Source organism: Pipistrellus hanaki (assembly GCF_964339955.1).
Source record: "Pipistrellus hanaki genome assembly, chromosome: 19".
Lineage (NCBI taxonomy): Eukaryota > Metazoa > Chordata > Mammalia > Chiroptera > Vespertilionidae > Pipistrellus > Pipistrellus hanaki.
In genome coordinates this window covers 13,614,410-13,641,728 of record NC_140521.1, presented here as the reverse complement: position 1 = coordinate 13,641,728, position 27,319 = coordinate 13,614,410, and the positions used below count along the sequence as shown (strand labels likewise).

At 37.8% G+C, this 27,319-nt stretch overlaps 1 protein-coding gene across 1 annotated transcript in view; it reads left to right on the top strand.

Moving 5' to 3' along the window:
• Positions 1 to 27,319, top strand: part of ARHGAP32 (Rho GTPase activating protein 32) — a 165,331-nt gene that overhangs the window by 60,067 nt on the left and 77,945 nt on the right. The window contains 1 exon segment of the mRNA XM_084868239.1: positions 10,030 to 10,138. Coding sequence (XP_084724365.1) covers positions 10,034 to 10,138 — 105 coding nt within the window. The 5' untranslated portion in view covers positions 10,030 to 10,033.

Sequence of the window (27,319 nt, the reverse complement as noted above, 5' to 3'; positions counted from 1 at the left end):
GAGGATCGAATCCAACCCCAGGTATATGTCCTGACCAGGAATCAAACCTGCAACCTTTCGGTGCATAGGATGATGCTCAACTGCTGAGCCAAGGCAGAATTTGTATATCTTCAAAGTCAGTGTCTGCAGATGCCCGGATCTCTCAATCAGATCTTCACTTTATTATCTCTATTGTAAGGTAATTGATTTTAAACGAGACAAGAGACTTATGACTTCAGTTAAACTAGATGATTTAGTGAACATATTTTAATTTTCTTAGCATGTCTATTGCTTTATAGCATCCCAGGACTAATACAGTCCAGGAACTCGATTGGTTGGTTGCTGTATTCATGCTCTGCCTTATTTAAAATGGTGCCATAAGTTAGATGTGGCAGCAGTAAAAATAGGTAACGAGGGCTTGGAATATGGTGTTATAGTTCTTCTCATTCTTGTTTTTAATCACATTGACCACAGTTTACTTTAATGGCTAAATTCTTCTGGAAGTTCCTGCTTTTGATACCATGACTGTTCCTTTGTCTTCTATAGAAATTCTTGATTTGGGCATTCTCAATCAGTTTTTATGGGCTTGGAAGGATAGAGAGATAGCATTAGCAAGTAACTATTGACCTATATGCCAATATTACACTCTGAAACTAGTTATCCTTAATAATCTATTATGTACAATACCAAAAATATGTGTATTTTGCAAAAAATATGTGTATTTTGCAAAAAAAATTATATTTATATTACTTTATAACCTTTTTGTGTGTGATCCAGAGTATACTTTAGCCCTTCACATATTCTTTTAATACTAAACATAACTTTCACCTACCATACCCCTACCAGTGTTAGAAAAGAAATAGTAAATTTGATTTTGTAAACAGCAGTGTCTTATGTGAACATTGCTTTATCTCAGAATAATTTATGCCATATTGGAGTATAGCCATTAGCCTGACTGCCATTGTAATCTGTGAAATGAATCTGTCTTAATCATGGGGCATGCTAGTACAAGACTTTCTTGGTATTTCAGGCATTAAACTCTTTGCGATGGAATCTAAGGTGAGCCTTTTTTTTTTTTTAATATCTGTCTGTATAAAGTTTTTGGAGTTCAAGACAGGACTTAGAGCACAGAAACTACAGAAAATTTCCTAGTTATGAAGTTGTTTATGCACAGTTAAAAATTTAAAAACCTATTTTTCCTTAACTTTTGCATTCAACTCAAACATTACACTTGCTCAAAACAGTCAGTTGTATGTTCAAACTTAGTAAATAAAAATTTCTGAAACATTTACAATTATGTTTATAAACGTCATATACTCAGTTTCCTTTTTAAAAAGATATATCATGTGACTAGCCTAGCACCTTTGTAAATATTTCATTTTAGCAGTTCTGTTATATATTTTATTGTTCATTAATGATTAGCCTCCCTCTCCATGCTGACATATTTCTGTATATGTTTTCTCCATTATTAACGGAAAAATCAGATCATAGCCTTTACCCATGTCTGCTGATTTTTCCTACTATAGCTCCTTCTTTTCTTCTCTTCTTCTCTCCCTCTTAAGATTTTCAGAATACTCCTACTTTCTCTTTCTCTCACTTCCCTTCTGCCTAGATGAGACTTTCTGCATTCTTTATCACCACTCTCCCCCACCACAATCATGGATTTTTGTTGAGATTTAAAATTTTTATCATTCATTCAGATTTAATTATACAGGCATATCTCAGAGATATTGTGGGTTTGGCTCCAAACTACTGCAATAAAGTGAATATTGCACTCAAGCAAGTCACATGACTGTTTTGGTTTCCCCGTGCATATCAGTTATGCTTACACAATACTGTAGTACCTACCTTCATTAACAATACTTCATTGTTAAAAAATGCTAACTATCTCCAGGCTGGTGTGGCTCAGTGATTGAGCATCGACCTATGAACCAGGAGGTCACAGTTGGATTCCTGGTCAGGGCACAAGCGTGGGCTGTGGGCTCAATCCCAAGGAGGGGGTGTGCAGGAGGCAGACAATCAACGATTCTCTCTCATCATCGATACTTCTCTCTCTCCCTTTCTCTCTGAAATCAATAATAATAATAATAATAATAATAATAATAAAATGATAACTGTCATAATCTTTTTGCCCATGGAGTGTCTTGCCTCTGTGTTGATAGCTGGGGTGGTGGTTGCTGAGTGTTGGGGTCACTGTGGCAATTTCTCAGTGTACGATAATGAAATTTGCTGCATTGATGGACTCTTCCTTTCACGAATGACTTCTCTGTAGGACGTGATGCTATTTGATAACATTTACCCACAGTAGAACTGGTTTCAGAATTGACATATATGCCAATATCAATCTCTGAAACTACATGCCAGAACCTTCAATTGGTAAAAAGCAGACTATCTCGAAGCACAATCAAGTGAAGTGCAAAAAGGGGCCATGTGCTGTGTATCATTGCTCAGTGCTTACTCTTGTTTCTTCTGCTTTTTCTCATTGTCCATCTTAATGTGTTCTAGTTCAGTTATTTGGTTGATGTTTTCTTTTTTTTTTATTTCTTTATTGATTAAGGTGTCACATAATTGTCCTCATCCCCCCATTCCCATCCCACATCCCTCCCCACGCATGCCCCATCCCCCTGTTGTCTGTGACCACTGGGTAGGCTCATATGTATGCACACAAGTCCTTTGGTTGATCTCTCCCCCTTATCCCCACACTCCCCTACCTTCCCTCTGAGGTCCGACAGTCTGATCCATGCCTCCTTGTCTCTGGGTCTGTTCTTTTTTTTTTTTTTTTTTAATATACTTATTGATTTTTTTTACAGAGAGGAAGGGAGAGGGATAGAGAGCTAGAAACGTTGATGAGAGAGAAACATCGACCAGCGGCTTACTGGGGATGTGCCCGCAACCAATGTACATGCCCTTGACCAGAATCGAACCTGGGACCTTTCAGTCTGCAGACCGACACTATCCACTGAGGACAGTATCCACTGAGCCAAACCGGTTTCGGCTGGGTCTGTTCTTGTTCATCAGTCTATGTTGTTCATCATTTCCCCTAGATGAGTGAGATCATGTACTACTAGAAATACACTTATAAGAACCCAAAATGAGACAAGCAATAATGGTTATCTTGAAAGGCAAATGATCAGTCTGTAGTGAGTTTCTTTCTGGGCCAACAGTTCTTTTGAGACCCAATTTATGTGTATTATGTCAGCAATGATATTTCAGTTCTGGATGGTGGACAAATGTGGTAATGTAGGACCGACCCTCTCATCACTGGGAATATTCAACATCATGAAAATGTCAATTTATTATAAATTTAATGTGCTAATAAGAATGCTTTTTAAAAACCTAGATAGATTGATCTAGAAATAAATTGATCTTGGCTTAATAACTTAGGCAAGAAGCCTTTTCAGGAAAATATAAAAAGCAAGTATTTCCCTGGCCAGTGTGGCTCAGTTGGTTGGGTGTTGTCCTGGGCATTGAAATGTTGCCAGTCCATTCCTAGTTGAGGCACCTGCTCAGATTGTGGGGTCAATCACCAGTAGGGGGCATGCAGGAGGCAGCCAGTTGATGTTCTGCTTGCACATTAAAGTTTCTCTCTCTCTCCCTCTCTCTAAAGATCAATAAAAAATATATTTTTTTTAAAAAGCAAGGATGGTATATATGATTAGTGCAACCTGATATTATACTTAGAAAGTTTCAATAATTAAAACCTTGTGGTATTGTCATGAATAGTAAGCATAATGGGGTAGAATGGAAAGCTTAGAAATGTACTCAAATAGACATGGTAAAGATGCCTTCTCAAAAACCAATGGGATAGAATGTACTAGTCAATAAATACTTTGTGGGAAACTGGATGCGCATCTGTAGAAAATAAAATTGGAGTTCTACCTCATACCAAGGATAAATTCCAGATGATCAAAGATATAAGTATATTAAATGAAACCATAATTTTTAAAAAAGAAAACATGGGAAATTTTACAAAATTATTTTGGATCAGAGTGAGCATTTTTGAACTATGATTTAAAATGCAAACCAATAAAAGAAAGGGTTGTGAAATTCAGCTATATTAAATATAAAACATATGTATTATAAAAAAATAAAATGAGCAAGGACAAATGATATCCTGGAAAAACACACAGATAAAGAACTAATCTCTTTAATATACATGTAAAGAACTAAAAATAGATTTTTAAAAAGGCTAACAACCCAGTAGAAAAATGGGCTAATGCATGAAAATAATTTTTCATTGATGACAATTCTCAGATACACTTGTGCATGTGTAGTAGTGACATATTTACAATCTTATTTTGTAGCATTGTTTGTAATAGCAAAAGGTTGGAAACAACTTAAATATTATTCAGTAGGGGACTGGTTAAATAAATGGAATATCTATTTAGTGAAAACAACAAGGAAACTCTTTGTATACTAACTAGAAGCCCCGTGCATGCACGGGGATGGGAGGAGAAGATCCCTCAGCCTGGCCTGGGCCCTCTTGCTGGGGACTCCTCGGGGGATGTCCGCCTGCCTGCTCGCTGCTCCTTACCTCTCAGCTCACTGCTCCTGCTCCTTAGCACTACCTCGGAGGCTGGAGAGGCTCCTGCCACTGCTGCTGTGCTTGCTAGTCATGAGCCCGGCTTCTGGTTGAGTGTTGCTCCCCCTGTGGGAGCACACTGACCACCAGGATGCAGCTCCTGCTCTGAGCTTCTGCTCCTGGTGGTCAGTGTGCGTCATAGTGACTGGTCATTCCACTGTTTGGTCGATTTGCATATTAGGCTTTTATATAGGATGTGGGACGTTTTCAAGGGTGTATTAGAAAACTATGCAACAGTGTGGACACATACTTTTTATGTGAAAAGTAGGATGGGAATGGAGGAATAAAACTTACTCTCCCTTTTTTTTTTTTTTTTTTTTTTTAACTCAGAGTAGCATATTTACACATTGCTTTTATATTTTGTTTTGTGTGGATGTATTCTTTAATATATATGAACAATCTCTCTATATATGTTTATATATACAGACAAAGTTAATTGCACATTGCTGATACTGTTTTTTTTTTGTACAAATTGAAGGTAAGACCCTCTGTCAGTGAAAAGATTATGACTCACTGAAGGCTCAGGTGATGGATAGCATTTTTTAGCAGTAAAGTTTTTTGTGCTTTTTTGTTGTCAATTCTCACCTGAGGATATTTTTTCCCCATTGAATTTTAGAGGGAGTGGCAGGAAGGCGGGTTGGGGGAAGAGAGAGGGGGAGAGAGAGGGGGAAGGAGGGAGAGAGAGAGAGAGAGAGAAAGAGAGAGAGAGAGAGAGAGAGAGAGAGAGAAACAGAGAGGGAGGGAAGGAGAGGGAGGGAGAGGGAGAGACCAAGGAAGATCAATGTGAGAGAGACACATTGATTGGACTGGGGATCAAACATGCAATCCAGGTATGTGCCCTTGACTGAGAATCAAACCTGCCATCCTTGTGTTTTGGCTGAAGCTCTAACCACTTAGCATACCTCTCAGACAGCAATATATTTTTAAAATAAAGTTATGCACCTTTTTTTAGACATAATGATATTGTGCAACCCAGTAGACTACAGCATAATGTAAATGTAGCTTTTATATGTATTGGGAAGCAAAAAAATATGTGTGGCTCAATTTATGAAACAATAATTAATAAAACTATAATTAATCACTTTAAGAGTTAAATAAGTCCATAATTTAAAGAGAACAAGAATCAAATAAATGGATATTAAGTGTTTATGGTGTTGATTCATTGTTACATGACCCAATGCATATAAACAGTTTTTATACCTTTTAAAATAATGTGTAACATTTGCCAATAAAGTGTTATTTAGATATAATTTGCATATCATAGTCCATAAATCATAAGCATATAGAGTTTAAAGAATTATAATGGTGTATATACTCAGGTAACATAACGCAGTCAAGATACAAATTATTTCCAGCACTTCACAAGCCCCTTGCCTCTCCTAGTCAGTACCTCTCCCAAAGGAACATTATTCTGACTTCCGTCACAATAGTTATTTTTGTTTGTCTTTGAACTTAATGTAAATAAAATTATACAACAGTTACTCCTTTTTTCAGCTTTATTGAGCTATGATTAACATTACATTATGTAAGTTTGAGGCAAAACAATGAGATGTGTTTCTTAATTTCCAAACATTTGGGAGAATTTGTAGTCATCTTTTGTAGTCATCATTTGTAGTAATTGATTTTTAGTGTAATTCTATAATTATCACAAATCACTTCATAATTTAAATTCCTTGTTGAGATTTACTTCATTGTCTATGTATTGTCTCGATAAATGTTTCAGATGTACCTGAAAAGAATGCATAGATTGTAGTTGGGTTTAATGTTCTATGTTAGTTCAGATTGGAATGCTGGTTTCAAATATTCTGTATATAATACTTATGGCATTTATTTCTGTCTGATTATTCTGTCAGTTACTGAGAAATGTTTAATAAGATCTGCAACTGTAATTGTGGGTTTATCTCCTTTCCTTTCAGTTCTTTCAGATTTGTTTTATGTATTTTAAAGCTGTGTTATTTGTCACATACAGATTTTATTATATCACCCTGTTCGCTAGACACATCGTTATGAAATGTGTTTTCCTTTATCTATTTTAATGAACTTTTTTTTTAAGTCCACTTACTTGTTTTTGAGGTATAATTCATATGCTAAAATTCGTTCTTTTAAATTCTGCAATTAAATGGTTTTTGATATATTCCCAAAGTTATACAACTGCCACCATGATCTAATTGTGAACATTCCAGAAAGAAATCTCCTATTCATTAGTAGTAGTTCTCCCATATCCTTCTACCCCGAGTCCCTGGCAACCACTGATATACTTTCTGTCTCTATGGATTTGACTAAGCTCAACATTTTGTTTATATGGAATCAAATACTATGTGGCCTTTTGTGTCTGACTTCTTTCATTTAGCAAAAGGCTTTTACTATTCATCCATGCGGTGGCATGAATCAGCCCTTCATTCTTTGTTTTAATAGCTGGATAATTTCATTCTATGGATCTGGTAGATTTTGTTTCTTCATTTCTCAGTTGATGGGCACTTTGGTGGTTCAGACTTTTTGTCTGTTATAAATAATATGGGTATGAATATCTATGTACAAATTCTTGGTGGATATATGCTTTTATTTCTCTCGGTTAAATACCTTAGGAATGGAATTGCAGGATCACACGGTATTTGTATTTTGTGAAACTGCCAATCTGTTTTCTACATTGGTTGCGAAATTTCAATGAGTGAGGGTTCCAGTTTCTCCACATGCTTGCTTACTAGTGCATTCAATTTAAAAACTACAGTTAAGGTACTGGGATTAAAATTTACCATCTTGATTTTTTTTTTATCTGCCTTTTTCATTCTTTGTGCTTTTATTCTTTCCTGCTTTCTTTTGGATTAATCAAGTATGTTTTTAGTTTTCAAAATTTTCTTCTCTATCAGATTTTTAGTTATACATTTATTTATTATTCTTTTAGTGGTTACCATAGAGATTGCAACTTTGATCTTTGACTTATTGAATTCTCTAAGATTGGACTTACTTCACTTAAAAAAAAAATAGAGGACTCTTAAACATATTTCTATAGATTTTAGAGAGGAAGGGAGAGGAAGAGAGAGTTAGAAACATCAATGATGAGAGAGAATCAGTGATCGGCTGCCTCCTGCACACGCCCTACTAGGAATTGAGCCCACAACCCAGGTATGTGCCTGTGACTGTGATCGAACGTGGGACCAAACCCTGGACCCTTGAGTCCAAAGGCCGGTGCTCTATCCAGTGAGCAGACCAGCGAGGGCTCATCTTGTCTGTTATTCTCTAGCTGTTTTTAAGAATATCTTCATTTTTGTTTTGCTTTTTAAATAGATGCTTTTTAAAAATCCTGCTTGAGGACTTCTTCAATCTGTAGTTGGATGACTTTCATCAGTTTTGAAAAGTCATTATTTTTCAAATATTCCTTTTGTCTCTTTCTCTCTTTCATTATATTTCTTATCTCTGAGTTGCTAGTTTTAGACATATTTGAGACCTTTGACCAAGTTTCTTGTGTTTTATGCATTTCTGTTCCTATTGTCTTTGTTCTTCAGTGTAGAGCCATCTGCTAGTTCACTAATCCTCTCCTTAGCCATGTCCATTGTTCTGTTAAACCCATCCTTTGAGTTCTTAATTTGAGATATTTTATTTTTAGGATGAACATTCTTTTTGTTTTTCATAATTATAATTTTATTTTGAAGTACTTTATCTTGTCATCTATTTTATTATAAGCATACTTTACTCTGAACCCATTAATTATAAATACTTTTAACAGCTTGATACTGAATCCTTCTTACCAGTTGTGTCTCTCTCTTCTACCCATGTCTTGTCCTAGTGATTGCTTGTGATTTAGATCATCTTGGATATTCCTGTCTTTCCTTAGAGTTTAGGCTAGCAGTGCGTTGCCAGGAGACCTCAGTTTTTTGATGGGTTCAAGAAAAGTTATGATTTCATAGATTATCTGTCTTGTTGTTAGGCTGGGAATGCTGCTTTTTACAGCTTTCTATTGTACATCATAGCCAGAAGCCAGAAATCCGTCAGAGCCATTTTTAAGTCCCTTTCTGGTCATTCTAAATTCTGAATCAAACCTGACTCTTTCTCTGTTTTTACTGTGTTTCCTCCCCGCCCCCCCCCCCAAAAAAAAATTGTTCATTTGTTCCTGTTATTTTAAAGCTTGCCTTCTAATTGTCATCTACCAGACAAGATGGATGAAAAATTTGCAAGGGGCCTGTAGAACGTTACTTTCCTCTGAAGAGAGTTAATTTTTCTTCTGACAGTTCTTTTTTTTTTTTTTTTTTTTTTTATAATATATTTTATTGATTTTTTACAGAGAGGAAAGGAGTGAGATAGAGAGCTAGAAACATCGATGAGAGAGAAACATTGACCAGCTGCCTCTTGCACACCCCCTACCGGGGATGTGCCCACAACCAATGTACATGCCCTTGACCGGAACCGAACCCAGGACCTTTCAGTCCGCAGACCGACGCTCTACCGCTGAGCCAAACCAGTTTCGGCTTCTGACAGTTCTGATCATGCCCGAGGCTTGGTTTGGGGCTAGGTTTGAGCTTGTCTGTTGCTATTTTGTTCTTCGTCCTGAGGCAGGGCTTTTCTGGCTTCTCAGTGGAAAGTCTAAGGTGTTTTTTTTTTGTTGTTGTTGGTTTTTTTTTTGTTTTTTTTTTCAGTGCCCCTCTGTTTTGAGCAGCGTTTGCTTGCCAACCTCCATCTCAACATGGCTAGCCTGTGCAGTGTCTGCTGGGCCCATCAGTTACCCAGCAGCTGTTTTTTGATAGGTTTCTTGGCATCTTGTCCCACATACTTACAAGCTGGGGAATGAGTTAACAATTTGAGGGGAATTTCCGTGTCTATTTTTGGACTCTTCCTCTCCAGGTCTTTGAGGGGTGGCATTTTTTTTTTTTACCCTGAATCCCCATTTGCTCTGGTGACCCCAACATCCAACCTCTGCCTCTTCAGCCTAGTTACACTGTAAGATTATCATCGGCTTTTATTTTCAATTATTGGTTTGTATAGTCTTGTGCCTTCAGGCAAGAAGCTTTATATGTTTTGTCTAATACTCATAGTTATTCTCCTTGAGAGTGCTAGTTTAATACACTGTCCTCTATAAATTGGGGGGGAAAGTACTGTATCTGCCCCTTCATCCTGAAATTTTACTAATGCTTAGCACAGTTCTATAAATATTGACCGCTGTTGCAAATCTTCTCAAGGTACCAACTATGTTGAACTGATAACAATCAGTCATTATATAATAATTATCCCAGATCATAAAGGTTAACAAGTTAAGGACCTTAGCTTTATCTCCTGGAATAAAAGCAGGTGTTTGAAACATCAGAAAAGGTCTCTGAAAACTAGAGTAGAAGTAGAGGAACAAATACCAGCCACCAAAGCTCTTTTAATTAAACTTTAAATCTCACATAATTTTCTGTTCTTTGCGTTGTAGCCATTGGAATGTTTTTTAGAGAAGCACAAATCCTTATCAGAGTCTCTCATGTTTTGATCTCCAGGAAGATGAAGTCCTCGGTACATTCTGAAGAGGATGATTTTGTTCCAGAACTACACAGAAACGTCCACCCCCGAGAGCGGCCCGATTGGGAGGAGACACTGAGTGCGATGGTAAATCAGCATTATGAACATGGATGCATGCATTAAAAAAATATATATTTTTATCGATTTCAGAGAGGGAGAGGGAGAGGTAGAATACGTCAGTGATGAGAGGGAAATCATTGATTGGTTGGGTCCTGCACACCCCCCTGCTGGGGATCAAGCCCACAACCTGAGCATATACCCTTGACTGGAAATGGAACCTGGGACCCTTTGGTCTGAAGGCTGATGTTCTGTCCACTGAGCCAGACCAGCTAGGGCAAATAATTCTTAATTAAAGAGTAAAATAAAATTGGAAATGCATCTCTTCCTGAAATGGATATTTTGCAATTAGTTTATATATTTATGGATAAATATCACTTCCTGCTGGAATGGATGCATGCCTATTTTCCTTACATAAGAAAGAGGAGCTGAAGAAGTGCTACTTACAGAAAATGTGTTGCTGTTGCTGCTTTGTTTTTTTACTGAGCAAATAACTTATTCCAGGCGCTGGTTTAGACTTCGTGGGTAGAACCCTGAACAAAACACACACATTCCCTGCCTTCGTGGAGCTTATATTTTAACGGGCTAGGAGGAGATGGCATTAATTAAATATATAGGATGCCAAGTGGTGGTATCTGCTATTGTAGAAAATGAATGCAGAGTAGCAGGGGTACAGAGGGTAGGGCAGCGTGAAAGGATAGTTGCTAGTTATGCAGGATGGGCAAAGACGGTCTCTGGGTGACTTCTCTGGAACAGATCATTTCAGGCAGTGGAAGACAAGTTCAAGTGTGGGGCAGAGGATTAGAAAGCATTAGAACAGACCCCCCCAGCAGGACATGTGGCTGAAATTGAGCCGGGGGCAAATGGAGGGAGATGAGGTCAGAGAAGGGGTTTGGGTGGGTGGAGAGCAGATCATGTAGTTTCTTGTAGTCCATCAGAAGGTCGGTGGTGTGTGTGTGTGTGTGTGTGTGTGTGTGTGTGTTTGTTTGTTTTTTGTTTTTTTTTAATGCTGAGGGGGAGAGAGAAACCACTGGAGGATTTTTGGCTGAAAAGTAACATAATCTGGCTTAATTTTTTTTAAAAAAAATATATTATTGAGTTTTTACAGAGAGGAAGAGAGAGGGATAGAAAGCTAGAAACATCGATGAGAGAGAAACATCGATCAGCTGCCTCTTGCACACCCCCTACTGGGAATGTGCCCACAACCAAGGTGACCGGAATAGAACCTGGGACATTTCAGTCCGCAGGCTGATGCTCTACCCACTGAGCCAAACCGGTTTCGGCTGGCTTAAATTTTTAAAGGGATTCTCTGGTTGCTGTGAATAGTCTAAATGGGGAGGAAAAAGAGGAAATAAGGTGACCAGTTAGAGGATTACTATAATAGATGAACGATAATGATACCTTGAACCAGGATGGTAGATACGATGAAAAATGGTTAGATTCTGGATATAGTTTTCCAGATAAAGCCAACCGTTTTGGCTGATGAATGGGATACAGAGAGTGAGATTGAGAGAACTCAAGGGTGACTTCAAGTGTTTTTGGCCTCATCAACCTGAAGAACGGAGTTTGCATTCACCGAGATGTTGGAAAAGCGTTTTTTGTTGGGGGATTAGGTGGAACCATCCCATGCAGTCCTGTTTTCCACAAAAATTTAAAATACCCATTTAATCTGTTATAACATTACATAATTCCGGTCTCCTAATAAGAACAATGAAATCTTTCTGTGGAAAGTAACATTTTATTTAATTGTAATCAAAAGTTGATGTTTCTCATCACGAGAATTGAATGCGAATGCTCATCTGTCAATGCCGATCAGTAATGAGATTTTACATATTTCATTTTTGAAAATGCCTTTGCACTCCGATAGGTACTGCCAAATACCGACATCTGTTTGTGAGCATGTGATTTTAATTGAGCGTATTCATTGCTCAGAAGGCATTTCCAGAATTCTATTAGATTTTTCGTTTACTATTTGCCTTTTAGCATAACATTGCAAACTTCCATTTGAAGGTTAGAAGGAAGTGCTTCAGTTGCACAGTTAAGTGGATTCTGCAATATGGAAATTTGCTTTGCCTTTGCAACGTATTCTGAAAAAAACCTGCTGGAAGTGTAGTTTGAGATTGGAAAATATATGCATGCAAGTTGATATGGTGATGATCTCTGATCTTGGTTTCATGTTTGGAAGTATGTACAATATATCAGCACGTGATTAATTGCTGTTCTGACAGTATTATCCCAGAGTCAGTTTTGCCTTGTAATTTTAGGTAAAAATTATTAGGAAACAGCACCAAATCTGCAGCAAAAACTAATAATTACAAAGGCCAGTTAGTGTTCAGAAACAGAGGTTGAAAGGATGGCCAGTCCTTTCTCTGCTCCACACATGTTTTTTTGCCAAAATCAGTTTTAATGTATCTTAGTAGATTCCACTGCAGGATGTACTGGGCTAACATTTGCTGAGTTCATTAGAGAATGTTGTCACCTGCAGTTTCCCCATGCAGCCTGTTCATAGGAGCTAATTCTTGAGCCACTTTAAACTTGGCATTGACTCCTCTGCCATTGAGCAATATTGGCTACGTTTGTTGATTCATCAAGAGTCAAGGAAAGCCAACTGCAGTCATTTGCCATTTTTTTTTAAATGTACTATTGATTTTATATTTAAAAAATAACCTCAACTCTTCAAACAGCCATTCTGACCAAAAGGCTAATGGGCTTATACAGTTTGCTTTCTGTGGATGCATTTCTTTGTCGGCTGCAGTCAAATATGATTGAATGGGTTCACCACTGGTAAGTGGTAAGTGACTTTCCTTCTTGGCTAACCAATGAGCACCTGGAAATTTTACTTTGGATGCACTCTTGTTTCTGTTTTTGTGAAGAAGTCCTGGGTGGTGAGAATACCCTTTGAGAATTTTTGAATTTTTCATGGCCTTCCCGTTAGTGGAGAATATCGTGACGAGTGCGGAGTTTGGTAATATTGATGTATATTCTATCTTTCAGCACTGCTGTGGTGTCACTGGGCAGTAAGCACAATGTGCTGCCATCTGATTTGCTGACAAAACCCATACTCTTCTGTGCCTTAAAGGAGTGACAATCAAAGTGCACTTGTCTCTTCTTCGCTTATTTTTACATGATCTGCATGAAGTGGTAATTTTATTTATTTTTTATATATTTTATTGATTTTTCACAGAGAGGAAGAGAGAGTGATAGAGAGTTAGAAACATCGATGAGAGAGAAACATCGATCAGCTGCCTCCTGCACACCCCCCACTGGGGATGTGCCCGTGACCGGAATCAAACCTGGGACCCTTGAGTCTGCAGGCCGACGCTCTATCCACCAAGCCAAACTGGTTTCGGCAGAAGTGGTAATTTTTAAAATGTGGTATGGTGATACCTTGGAACTTGAAATGCTGTTGAATTATAATCCACCTAGAGGCCCGATGCATGAAACTGTGCAAGGAGCTTGGCCCTCGCAGCCATGGTGGCTTGCCTCTGCCCTCGCAGCCAGGGCTTCATCAGAAGGACACCTGGAAGGTCCTTTGGCTATCTGATCTAATTAGCATATTATGCTTTTATTACCATAGACACTGCAGTTTATGGTGTGCTGATGGGCAGTGTGGGTTGATGAGAGTGCCACGCAAGGTCTCTTGCATCTACTCAGCCCTGTCATTGTAGCATGAGAGCAGCCACAGATAATACATCAATGAGTGCAGCTGTGTCCCAATAAAATTTTATTTGTGGACACTGATATTTGAATGCCATGTAATTTTCACATGTCCTTATATAATCATACTTCTTTTGATCCCCTACCCCCAACATTAAAAAAATGTAAAAAACACTTTTAGCTTTTGGGCTACACAGAAGCAGGCAGTGGGTGGGTTGGCCCTGGATTCTTGTGATATAATTGTAACTTAAGAGGTAAGACTCTCTTAAACCTTTCAGACCGAAAATGCTTTTATTTTACTTGTCATGTTATTCATCTCTCTCCTGTAATACTTACTCTCACCCAAGCTGGCTAGTCATATCTCTATTGTAATACCTACTCTCATCCTAGTTGGCTGTTTTCCTTACCGTATTGTGAGATCTCTGAGAAGGCATAGGCATCATTTTGTATTCATTTTACTGAAGGATGAAGTTTAGATGAGGATATGACCCTCAAGACAAATATAAAATGAACACATACCAAAGGGATTTAACTCATTAATTAATGAAGGAGTCAGTCAGGTGTTACAACTAGTTCAAAGGAGAATTCGATGTTACAGACCAACCATGTCAAAACTGGTGCAGAGGGATGCAAGACTGGCAAACTATTCAGTTCCATTGGGCACAGTTTGCATTTTTATGGACACGACTTTGTGCTGTGCTGAGTTTTCTTTCTACAAGTTCACTTTTCTGCGGAGGTGTAAAATAGCCAGGCAGACAAAGCAAGCCCCACACCCCTGTGGAATCAGGTAATCCCTGGAGGTGCCGGCATTGCATTGAAAGTATGCTCTGTAATCTCTGCCATTTTTAAATCTTCCACATTTCCCCCCTACAATTCTTATAACCACCCCCAAACCTACATTGAATTTACCGAATGGTAAGGAAGGTGTTATCTGTTATTATACGGTGGTTTGTATTAAAATGTCACATGCTGCATGCATAGAAAGCTAATGACTTATCCTTTTTTGGAGTGTACATTGATTTATTTATGGAAATTACCAATTATATCTGACTAGAGGCCCGATGCATGAAATTCGTGCAAGAGAAGGCCTTCCTTCCCCCGGCTGCTGGCTTCCCTCTGGCACCTGAGACCTGGGCTTCCCTCACAGCCCTGGCTTCATCCCGAAGGTTGTCTGGAATGATGTCTGGCCTAATTAGCATATTACACTTTTATTATTATAGATGTGGTAGCACCTTACTGTATTGTTATTTTGGTATTCTAATTTCTTCATGTGTATTTTTTTGTTTGTTTGTTTGTTTTAATTCTCACTTGAGGATCTTTTTCCCATTGAAAAAGATTCTCGCCGAAACCAGTTTGGCTCAGTGGATAGAGCGTCCCCAGGTTCAGTTCCGGTGAAGGGCATGTACCTTGGTTGCACGCATATCCCCAGTGGGGGGTGTGCAGGAGGCAGCTGATCGATGTCTCTCTCTCTTCGATGTTTCTAACTCTCTATCTCTCTACCTTCCTCTCTGTAAAAAATCAATAAAATATATTTTTAAAAAAAGAAAAGAAAAAGATTCTCAAGTGAGGATTAACAATCAAAGACATGTTTTTCAGTTCAGGTTTTTCATCTCCTTGGTTAAGTTAATTTCTAGACGTTTCATTCTTTTTGCTGTAATTACAAATGGGATTGTTTTGTTACTTTTTCTTTCTGATGGTTTGTTATTTGCATTGAAAAGCACAACTGATTTTTGTATAATGGTTCTGTATCCTGCAACTTTGAATTCATTTATTGGTACTCACAGTTCTTCGGTGGTACCTTTAGGGTTTTCTGTATGTCACCTGCAAATGGTGACAGTTTTATTTCTTCCTTTCCAAATTGGATGCCTCCCCCCCCCCCCCCCCCACACACACACACACACACACCACTTCTTGCCTCATTGCTCTGGCTGGGACCATGTTGAATAGACATGGTGAGAGAGAGGAGGCATCTTTGTCTTGTTCCTGATTTTGGAAGAAAAGCTTTCATGTTTGAGTCTGATGTGTGCTGTGGGCTTGCCTTATATGGCTTTATTATGTTGAAGTGCTTTCCCTCTATGTTTACTTTATGGAGAGATTTCATGATAAATGTTGAATTCTGTCAAATGCTTTTGCGGCATGCACTGAGATGATCTGAAGTTTTGTGTAACTCGTTTGGTGAATGTGGTGTACCACATGGATTGATTTGTGGGTGCTGAGCTATGTTTGAATTTCTGCATTAAATTCTATTTGATCGTGGTGTATTTCAATGGATTGTTGAATTTAGTTTGCTAATATTTTGTTGCGGGTTTTTCATCAGTGTTTATCAGGGTTATTGGTTTCATTGTCTGATTTGGTATCAGGGTAATGTTGGCCTCATAAAATAAGTTTGGAAGTTTTCTTTCTTTTATTTTTTTGGAAGAGTTTGAGGAGGATTGCTATTAACTTTTCTTTAAATGTTTGGAAGAATGTATCAATGAAGCCATCTAGTCCTGGAGTTTTATTTGTTGGGAGGCTTTTGATTACTGATCGTCCCCTTTTTAGTATTTGGTCTGTTCTAAATAGTCATTTTAAAATCACAACAGAAAGAACAAATGATAAATTAGGACTCTCTCCTTTTCTGATGTATGGTTCATGATTTATTTATTCTCTTCATCAACTTGTAACAAAGTAATGAGTTATCTTAAGAAATCAAAAAGAGTTTTAAAAAATGAAGAGTAAAATATTTATTGGCAATGATTTAATAATAAGTTATATAGTAAGTAATCATTAGAATCTTAAAAAAATAAAAGATATAAAAAGGAAGTAAGAGGAATTCTCTCACCAGTTTGAATATTTTAACTAAAACCACTTTAATCATCATACTTCTTAGTGTTTCTTCACTCATTTTATTTTTAGTATCCATCATTTCAGTATTCTCAGAATATGTCTTGTTATTTCTCAATTTCTTTTGTTAGGAACAGTTTCTCACTTGTTATCTTTTCTACTATTAAAATTAACGTGTTCAAGGCTCAGGGCTGAAGTGGGTCTTGTAGCAAATGAAATTGTTATTGATCAAATAAAATCAGTGGTCTTGGCCTAAAATGATCTCATATGCTAACAACTAGGGTCGTGAAAAATAAGTGTACATTTTGTATTTCCAAAATACCGAAAAAATTTAAAAGACACAAAGTTAATTCTTGGAGTTGTCAACATTCTGTGTGTGTGTGTGTGTGTGTGTGTGTGTGTGTCCATGAATGATTCTCCCTCCCTTCCTCCCTCCCTCCCTCTTTCCTTCCTTCCTTCCTTCCTTCTTTCCTTCCTTCCTTCCTTCCTCCCTCCCTCCCTCCCTCCCTCCCTCCCTCCCTCCCTCCCTCCCTCCCTCCCTCCCTCCCTCCCTTCCTTCCTTCCTTCCTTCCTTCCTTCCTTCCTTCCTGTCCCTCCTCTTCCTCTCTCATAAACACTTATATCTGCATAAGCATGTGCTTTCTCATGCATTCTCTCTCTCTCTCTCTCTCTCTCTCTCTCTCTCTCTCTCTCTCTCTCTCTCTTTCTCTCTCTCTCTCTCTCTCTCTCTCTCTCTCTCTCTCTCTCTCTCTCTCTCTCTCTCTCTCTCTCTCTCTCAAACAAGGATGGGCTCTTTTCCTCTGTCTCTCTTCTTCCCACCTGCTGAAAGCAGGCATTCGCAGGGTCTGTACTTCATCTCTTCATGCTTGCTTCTCCCACTTCCTGCTGTTCCTGCAGATCTAATTGTCTTCTCCATACAGATGGCTTCCATGTCCGTGTCCCTAGCCCTGTAAGAATCCATTTCCCAGCTGGAGGTCTTGTGGCTGCCAGGAGCTGTAGATCTCTAAATCTCATCTTTCCTGCTCCCTCAATGAGCTTCCTTTTAACTTTACAGGTCATGTTAATAGCACTAACTTTATTTCAGTCACCCAGGTTTAAGGTCTTGTGGTTTGTTAGAAATGAAATGATTTTCATTCATTTTCAAAGCCCTTCCTCACTTGACCATTTTGCTCCAGTTACATCGACCTTTTTGCTATTTATTTCTGGACTACACCAAGCGTTCGCTGCCTCAGTGCCTTTGTGTTTGTGGTCTTTTTTTTTTCTCTCTCTCTGAAAGTGCCTTCCCTACTGGGGATCAAGCCCACAACCCTGGCATGTGCCCTTGACCCAAATCAAACCCGGCACCCTTCAGTCTGCAAGTTGAGGCTCTACCCACTGGGCCAATGAAAAACTCTTAATCAATAAAGCTTGCTCCCTCTCTTCCTTCAATTCCCTCTTTACAATTAAGTGCTGCCTTCACTCACCGCCTTCAATGAAATAATAACCGAGCCCTCCTTATCTTTCTTTAGTTTTCTCCATAGTGTTTGGAAATACTGAATATGTGTATGAAAATTGTCTTTCTTCCCATGAGATTGAAAGCTCCTAAGGGACTTTGTCACTTAGATTTACCATTCTGTCACTTGTGCCTGCCATAGTAAATTCTCAGTAAATATTTTTTGAACGAATGAAATTGTCATTCTCTGGACAAATTGAATCAGTTGTTTTTTTTCCGTGACAACACCCTAATTTCCCTGCTTTTCTTTGTTTCATTTGTTAATATGAATTTTCTGTTTTCTTCTTCCCTTTTTTTTTTTTTTAATTTCTGTTTTAAATCTAAAGTTAGACCGTTACATTTTTCTTAGTTTTTCCAAAAGTATCCCCTTTGTATTTGGACTTTAACCCCTGAACATTGCCTGCTTTCTTAAGTGAATTGATAAAATAGTCATTCTTCCTGAATAGTCTTGAAGAGGTAATTTTGGAAGAGCTGTATCTTTTGTATATTGCTCTACTCTTGATGGTTCCTTTTACCTATCAGTTATAAAAACATTTGCCATTTGAATAAGAGGAAAAAAAGTCTTTGCCCATGCTCCTTCTGTGAGTTTCTTTAGCTCTTTATTACTGTGTGATGTTTAACTGTTCATTTTTGATTGATGGGTGAATTTTCTCATAATTCAGAGACACTGATGGTGTTTATCATTTCAGTTTTAAAAACAGAATGTTTTGTTTAGAGTTGCTTTATGAACAATCACAAAAGCACCCATTGATTAATATGCAAAGCCCAGGTTTTGAGTTTCTGCCAGTATATTCAATGCTCTTCAATCAACAACCCCAGGCCCACCCCCTCCCATGGTGCATTCGGTTCTGGCTGAAAATTGTGGGAATTCTCTGGCATGAATTAAGCAGTGTTAATTATGGAAGGTAATTAATGCACTACTGGGAGTTCTGGGATTTATATTAGGTTGAATGTATGAACTCGTTCACTTTATAGGTAAAGAAGAGTGTTGGATATGGGTAGTTTTATAAGGGTAAGCCTAAAATCTTTTGAACTGGTGAACTGGTCATAAACTCAGCATTTATTTGTTAATTATTAAACTAAAAACGACATTACATATATTGTGCTCTTTAAGACTTTAAGTCATCCTGGATGTTACTTTTACTGATAGAATTTGTATTTGTGACTTTTCCAAAAAAATGTTTAAATTTGTAAAATATTGAAGGAGGAAGTACATAAAACACACGCAGTTAGAAGAATGGGGTGTCATGGGTAATCTAGAATCTTGCCATTTCTTCCTTTAGTACACATGTGTCAAACACAAGGCCCGCGGGCCAAATCCAGCCCGCCAGGCCTTGCAATGTGGCCCGCACCGCGCTGTCATCACTGCACTCCGCTGTCAGTTTATGACATTGTCAGTTTATGACTGTTCAGTAAACCATTCGGCCCGCGATTTAGGCTGGATTTTAGATTTTGGCCCCTTCTCTGATTGAGTTCGACACCCCTACTTTAGTAGAATATTTCCAATTTGGTGTCTCCATCACTTGTGGTTCCTGGTCCCCTTCTGCCCTTCTATTCATACCCTGCCTATTCCAGGAAGAATTCACATTTTATGTTTCTATAATACACGTTTAAACATTATATGTACATTTTTACTAGTAGGTCTGGTGCACAAAATTCAAGTGTAGAAACAGACCATTTTCTAGCAGCATAGAAGAATAGCAGTACTTTTACCTGAATAAAGTACCTACAAAGTCAGTCATATTGTTTTTAGATTTTCCCCAGGAATCTTTTCATAAAATGTCTGGTAAAAGTATATACAACATGGAAACCCATGTTTTCAGCAGAAAATATCTGCTGAATCAGTAGGATTATCTTTAATGATTGGGGCAGATAGGAGTGGATAGATAAATCTGCATTATAGAAAAGTAGAAACTTCAGAATGTCTTAAGATTTTGCTAATATGTCTGTGTGTTCATTTTTAAATTGACTGCCCAGCTGTTGCCTAGAGAATTTGTATTATTTTTCTGATGGGGCACTTGATGATCATTTTTATTAAATTATTTTAAACATTGCTCCTGAATAATTTTTCCCCAATTGTTTGCATGTTCTTTCCATGGAGATATATCTTTGGTAGAAGTGAACTTTAAAGGCAACTCATTTGCTGCAAAAGTAATAGTTTTATAATCAGTTTCAGAAATCTTTTTTTTTTTTTTTTTGCTTTAGTATTCCCACCCTGTTGTTCCTCATCAAAAATAGAGAATTAAATAGGAGTAACTATATAGTTCACTCCTGGGGCTCATTTGATAGCTACTTGTATGATTTGTGAATTTCCCAGATACGTACACCTGCCTGCCTCCTCTGAGTCCTATTTCTGTTATTTAGCACATGCACATTGGGAGGTCTAGATAACAAACTGGAAGAAATAAGTGAAGGAAATAGTTTTGTAATAATGTTTTTAACATCGAGCGTATTTTGCTGTACAAAATTCTTTTGAAAATAGAATTATTTCAGGCATAGCTCAGTTAATTGGATTTCTTTGTGATATTCTTTAAGGATCACTTTAGCGATAATGTAATATACCGTAGATTTAATAAATTTAGCTTTTCTGATGTATTGGGATGATGATTATTAGATTTTGCCCCGTTTCTCTCTTCTTGGTAAGAAAGGGAATAATACTTAGACTAATTAAAATGTTGTAAACTTTTCATTACAGAGATGGTCGCATTTATTTACTGTGATTAAGCCGTGGTTGTATTTGCAAACTGGCAGTCCTGTTTGCCTTTCCTGGAAGAATGAATTTTCCATTCAAATTCTGCTTTTGTAGTTGACTGTATAAATGAATGGGTACGTCCCATTATAAATGTGTTTTTATTCTTATTCTTCCTTAAATATGGATACCTATTTTTGTCCATTAGAGTTATATAGAATAGATAATCTCAATTTATTTATGGCAGTTGGTTATACATTTGCAAATGGTTGTTGTAAAGCAGGTAGCATGCTGAGGTGGGAAAAGCTAGCTAGCCTGCTTTCTTTTTCTCTCTTCTCCTTTATAAACACAAAACGTGCTTCTATAGAAAAGGCAGAAAAGAGAGAGAGAGAGAGAGAGAGAGAGAGAGAGAGAGAGAGAGAGAGAGAGAGAGAGAGAGAGACTGTCAAACCATAATCCCATTTTGCACAGTGGTGAGATTATTTTGGTATATTTCTTTCATGATTCCTTGCAATGCAGAGAGTTGTAAATTTAACATCATATAAACATGTTTTTCTTCCATACAACGCTCCAAATTGTTAGTTTCAAAGAATAACGCTTTGTTTATCTACCCCCCTTTCCCATCAGGCATGGAACTGTGATTTATAATTGTAAACCATATACAATTTTATCTCTCCTTCCTACTTAACATACACATTCCACCCTATCGTTAAGATGCTGCAGTTAAGAGAACCTTGAATGTTTCACATTGTACATCGTGGGAAGTGTCATAGGTGCAAGAATTGCTGGTTCACTGGAAGGAAGAGATCTCTGGCAAAGACTAGCTGTTGGGCATAGTGTGGGGACACTTGGAAGGGGGTTAAAACATTGCTGTGAAGGAGGAAGGGAATTCAGTTTCCCTTAGGAGAAAATAGGGAGGGCTTTGAGATCTGCAAAATGGGATATAGAGCAGATTGTAGCATGCACATGCATGGAAATACATGGTTGCAAGGGAGAAAAAGAGATGGCTGTTGCATTGAGTCAGCTCTGTGTTTTTCCTACCAGTTACCTACTCTACCTGCAGAGTTTGCACTTAATTCTAGAGCTTGCCTTCTCATGAGCATCATACTCCCGAGGGATGCTTCAGCAGAAGCCTTGGGAGACTAGGAAGTAGGCCCACCCAGGTAATTTTCCTGCTTTAAGATCCACTGACCTGGAATTTTACAATGATATCTGAGCCATCTCTTCCCAGCATTGCTCAGGTTAGTGTTTGAATATCCAGGAAGTGATATGGGAATCTTGGTGGTGATTCTCTTTAGAATTTTTTCTACCACAGTGTTATATAGTTTCTCTCTGGTATTTATACTTCATGATAGAGTTAACATATATGATAACGTTAGTTGATGGAAATTACAAAAAAATTTTAAAACAATACTCCAAAAAACTTGCGTGGGAGAAATTCATATATTCACTAGAGGCCCAGTGCATGAAATTTGTTCACTGGGAAGGGAGGTCCCTCAGCCCGGCCTGAGCCCTCTTGCAGTCCAAGACACTTGGGGGATGTCCACCTGCCAGCTTAGGCCCACTCCTCTCTCGCAGTCTGGGACCCCTTGTTCCTTACCTAAGCTGGCAGTTGAGAGGCTCCTGCCACCACCATTGTGCTTGCCAGCTAGGAGCCCAGTTTCTGGCTAAGTGACACTCCCCCTGTGGGAGCTCACTGACCACCAGGGGGCAGCTCCTGCATGAGTGTCTGAACCCTGGTGTTCAGTGCGCATCATAGAGACTGGTTGTTCTGCTGTAATGGTCGCTTAGGCTTTTATTATATAGATAATTGGTGCTAAATGAAAAACTCTTAATAAACAAAATTAATGGCTACATAATACCCTATAATATAGGACATATTGATGTTTCATAGATTAGTAGGACTTTGAGTTTGTTTTATATTTTTCATGTTGATGAGTATCTTTATGATGAATTTTGCCTTGTCTTTTGCTATTATCTTATGGGTAAGTATCTAAAGAGTATGAAAAGATTTTGTTAATTTGTATTCCAGGCAGTAATGTTTTGTGGCTTTTGTGCCATATCTTTTCATTCAAACATTTTTTCATATTTTTTTAAAATATATTTTATTGATATTTTACAAAGAGGAGGAAGGGAGAGAGATAGAGAGCTAGAAACGTCGATGAGAGAGAAACATCGACCAGCTGCCTCTTGCACACCCCCACCGGGGATGTGCCCACAACCAATGTACATGCCCTTGACCGGAATCGAACCTGGGACCTCTCAATCCGCAGACTAACGCTCTATCAGTGAGCCAAACTGGTTTCAGCCATTTTTTCATATTTTGATAGGAGTAAAACTATTTCCCACATACTATTTGGTTAATAACATGTTGCTCTCTTTACAGTTGGCTACATGATCCAGTTGAGTTCCTGTCAAGCTCATTCTCTTTACAGCTGCAGCTACAAAATACTGTGCAGCATCTTAACATTTAGCAACAAGAGCATTTAGTAAGAACTGCTCAAACCTTGAGACCCTGGTCCTACCTAACAATTTGGACTTTTTGTGTAGGTTACAATTTCGCCCAGAAATTTTTGTCTCTTCAATATGTTTGTGATCCTATATAATAACAGGGTAACATGCAAATAGACTGAATGGCAGAACAACCAGAATGCCTGTGGCTGCTTGCCCTGACTGGCCCCATCCCCAAGTAGGGCGCCTCCCCACCCCCCACGATAGCCCCAATTGGGGCATGCCAGCTGGACCCCACCAGTGCACGAATTTGTGCACTGGGCCTCTAGTATATGCTATAAATATAAAATCTTTGGTACATCCAACATTTGTTTCATCTCATATTTGGTATCTGTGTCTCTTTGGGGAATTGCTCATGTTTTACAGATTTTTGGTGCATCAAATAATTTTTTTATTGTGCCATGGATATTTTGAATATTATGTTGTAAGACTGTCTCCTGTTGAAATCCTCTGGAGAATGTTGACTTTTCAGGCTTACCTGGCATTAACCTGGTGGGGTTTAGGTTGAAGGTTCTATCTGGACTTGTTTAGCTGGTGGTTTTAGCATCAGTTTGTTTCGGTTTGGTACCCACCGTCTCCTCCCAAAGGATGCTTTTCCTGGTTTCTCTGGCTGGAAGGAAGGAGTTGTCCAAGAGTATTAGTCTCTGTAGTGCACAGGTTTTCCTGACTGGAGCTGCCATCAGGCCTAAGCAGTGAGAGAAAAAAGAGAAAAAAAATAACAAGGAGTATCCCTACAGTCTTTACACAACGGGTCCCCTTTAATTGTTTCTCTAGTCAGAAGAATGGGTTTTCACTCAGGGTCGTATGTGTACATGATACAGCTGATGTGTTGCTACCGTGTCTGTCCTTGAAAGAAAAGAAAAAAAAAATAAGTAAAAGAAAGAAAGAAAAGAAAGCTCTTGCCTATTTGTTTCCATATTCAAGGGCCATATTCTAGTCAGGAAGTTGTAATTCCTTAGAATTTTACTTACTAGTCGTGCTTGTTCCTTATGTCATGATTCAGCTTTTCCTTAGGCAATTCCAAGAGGTAAAGGGCAGGGGGGCGAGGGGGAAGGTTTGAATCTAGGAAACACACTGTCAGCGTATTATTAGTCATTCTTCAGGTCTTGACTTTGCATCCCAATCCACTTACTCTAATTAAATATTTAAGAATTCTCAGGTAGTTGCTTGTTTGTATTTTATTTTATTTTGTTTTCTGTAGAGTTTTTGTTACAAACAGTAGAAGAAACTAGAAGCCTCCCATTCTTTTTTTTTTTTTTTTAACATAAATTTTGCTGGATATAGAATTCAATGTTGACAGTTGTTTTAAAAAGCAATGGAAAGAACTCATTCCACATGTTCTGCTTTTCTCATATGTAGTCCTGTGAGTGTAATGTGTGTATGTGCTTTTCTCCCCTTAAGATTTTCTCTTTATCAGGGGTTTGGCTGAATACGAAGTTTACTTTATATAATTTGTTCCTTTTAAAGATCATAGCCTTATGTCTTTTCTGTATGGTGGAATTTGAGTGCTTTAAGCAGTTGGTTTATACATTTATACAGCTTTTCTTAATCGTGCCCTCACTGGTGTTGAAAGTCTCTTGGGTGGTTTTGATGTCTCTGTTAACTTATAGAATAAGTTAGAAAACAGCCTTTTTAAAAATGTTCTCTGAAATATGATTCTTTCCTCACTCCTCATTGTTTTCCCAGTTATAACAATTTTAGACAAATGTAGAACCAGCTGAAGTTTCACAAAAATTCCTATTGACATTTTTTTCTTTTAATTTTTAATACAAACACACACAATCACATACTGTAGTAAAACCTGCATTTATTCATGTTTTTAATGTTAATAAATTTTTTTCAAGCACAGCATTCCATTGCATAAATACATTATAGTTTATTCTGCTATTCCTCTGTTTTTCTGTATCATTTGTGTTTTATAATGACAATTTTCTGGTGATTATAAGAAAGCTATGAACATTTATGTACATGTTTATTTGTGTACATATAGAGTATTTTTTGAGTCTATATTTGGGAGTGTAGTTGTAGAATTATAGGTAGTAGATTCATGTTTAACATGATAGGAATTATCAAACAAATTTCCTAAGTGGTTATTACTATTTTACACTTTAATCAGCAATAAATGAGTTTTAGTGCTCCACATCTTTTTTTTTTTTGCCAACTTTGGTATTTTAATTTTTTTTTTTTTTAATTTAGCTCTTTGGAGAGTGTGTATTATCCCATTATGGTTTAATTTTGCATTTATTTGATGAGTAATGACATTGAGTATCTACAATTATTGACCATTTGACATCCCTTTTATGAAATACCTGTTCAGATTTTTTGGCATTTAAAAAATTGGGTTGTTAGTTTTTTAATATATTATAAGGAGCTCTTTTTAAATGACTTGTTTTTAATCTTAATGTAATCAAATTTAATTTTTTCCTATAAGTAATGCTTTTTTATTTCCTGTTTAAGGCACTTTTTACTTATGTTAAAATAATTCTTCTGTATCTAATTTTAGCAGCATTATTAACCCTCACATTGAGTGGATTTTGTGAAGGTTCAAAGTTTATTCTTATGTTGCATACTTTAGAAAATTTCACCAATCTTATTTATTGACACACTAGTATTCTTTTGAATTTCATTGTTACTTTTATTCACAAGTCAAGTTTTGTCTATATGTGGGCTTTCTCTGGACTTTCTCTTATATTTATTTAATTTGTCCTTCCTTACTCCAGTCCAGTGTCAACTGGCTTAAATTACTATTGCTTTATAGTAAGTCTTTAAATCAGGAAGTGTAAGGACTAGATCTTCCAGGTTATTAATTTTAATGGCAAGCTATTAAATCTGGATATTTATATGTCAGACAGAGATGACTAGCTTTAACTTAAAAATGTTCTTTCCTTTGAAAAATCTAAAAACCAAAATCTAACTATATATATATACACACACACACACACACACACACACACACACACACAATAATACAGATGCCCACTTAAAGTGTGAGACTTTATTGAATCTTTTATCTATTTAATTAGAAAAAAAGATGAAGTCGTCCTGTTAGATGGCAGTGCTAAAGATGGATAATATTCAGTGTCTGTGAGGTTATGAGAGAATAGTCATCCCTGTGCGTGGTTGGTAGCGTTATAAATGGGATCAGTGTTTTCTGGAGGATTATTTAGCAGTGTGCATCAATATAGAGAGCCAGGACAGTGGAAAGCTAGGAAAATTCCTTGCAAGTGGAATGGGGAAACTGAGGCAGATAGCTGACTGAACTGGTCTGAACACCTTACGGCCAGATACGGAAAGTCACCAGGGCTGAAAGCCCTGGGTGTCCTTTAGACCCCCTGACCTTTCCTCCCTAGAGATAACATCTAGGCCTCCATTCCAGCTCCAGGCCCAGAAAATCAGCAAACCAGGTGGGTGACGCCAGGACCAGCTGCAGTGACTAAGGCGCTGACCAAGCAGTAGAGACCGTGACCTTGAAAGGGTACCTGTGGAAAAGCCCCGGTTCTCTCCTGTTGCTCCTTCTGTCCTAAGCCTTTCCTTGTGTCATTACCCCAGCTTTAATAAACTCACTCTCAAAATCGCCTGGACTCGTGCTGTGAAGTCTTCCCTGCACGAAGCCAAGAACCCACACACGACAGGCCGGCCCGCGGCAGACCTCCTTCAGGCTCGATCCCTGTCTGGTCACAGCAACAATAGTGTTCGCACATGTCCAGCTTGACTAAGTAAAGCTGCAGCTTTCACAGGTGCAGCACAGTACTGCTAACGATAGTCACGTGACTTCTTTATTTTATAACTGGAAATTTGTGCATTTTAACCCTGTTCACCCATTTTACTCACTCCCTATCCCCTGCTCTGTCAATCATCAGTCTCTTCTCTGTATTTATAAAATTTTGTGTTTTTTGGTCTATATTTTTAGATGCTAGTATAAGTGATAGCATATGGTGTTTGTCTTTCTATTTTTATTTATTGATTTTAGAGAGAGAGGAAGGAAAAAAGAGAAATATCAAGTTGTTGTTCCACTTATTTTTGCATATAATATATATTT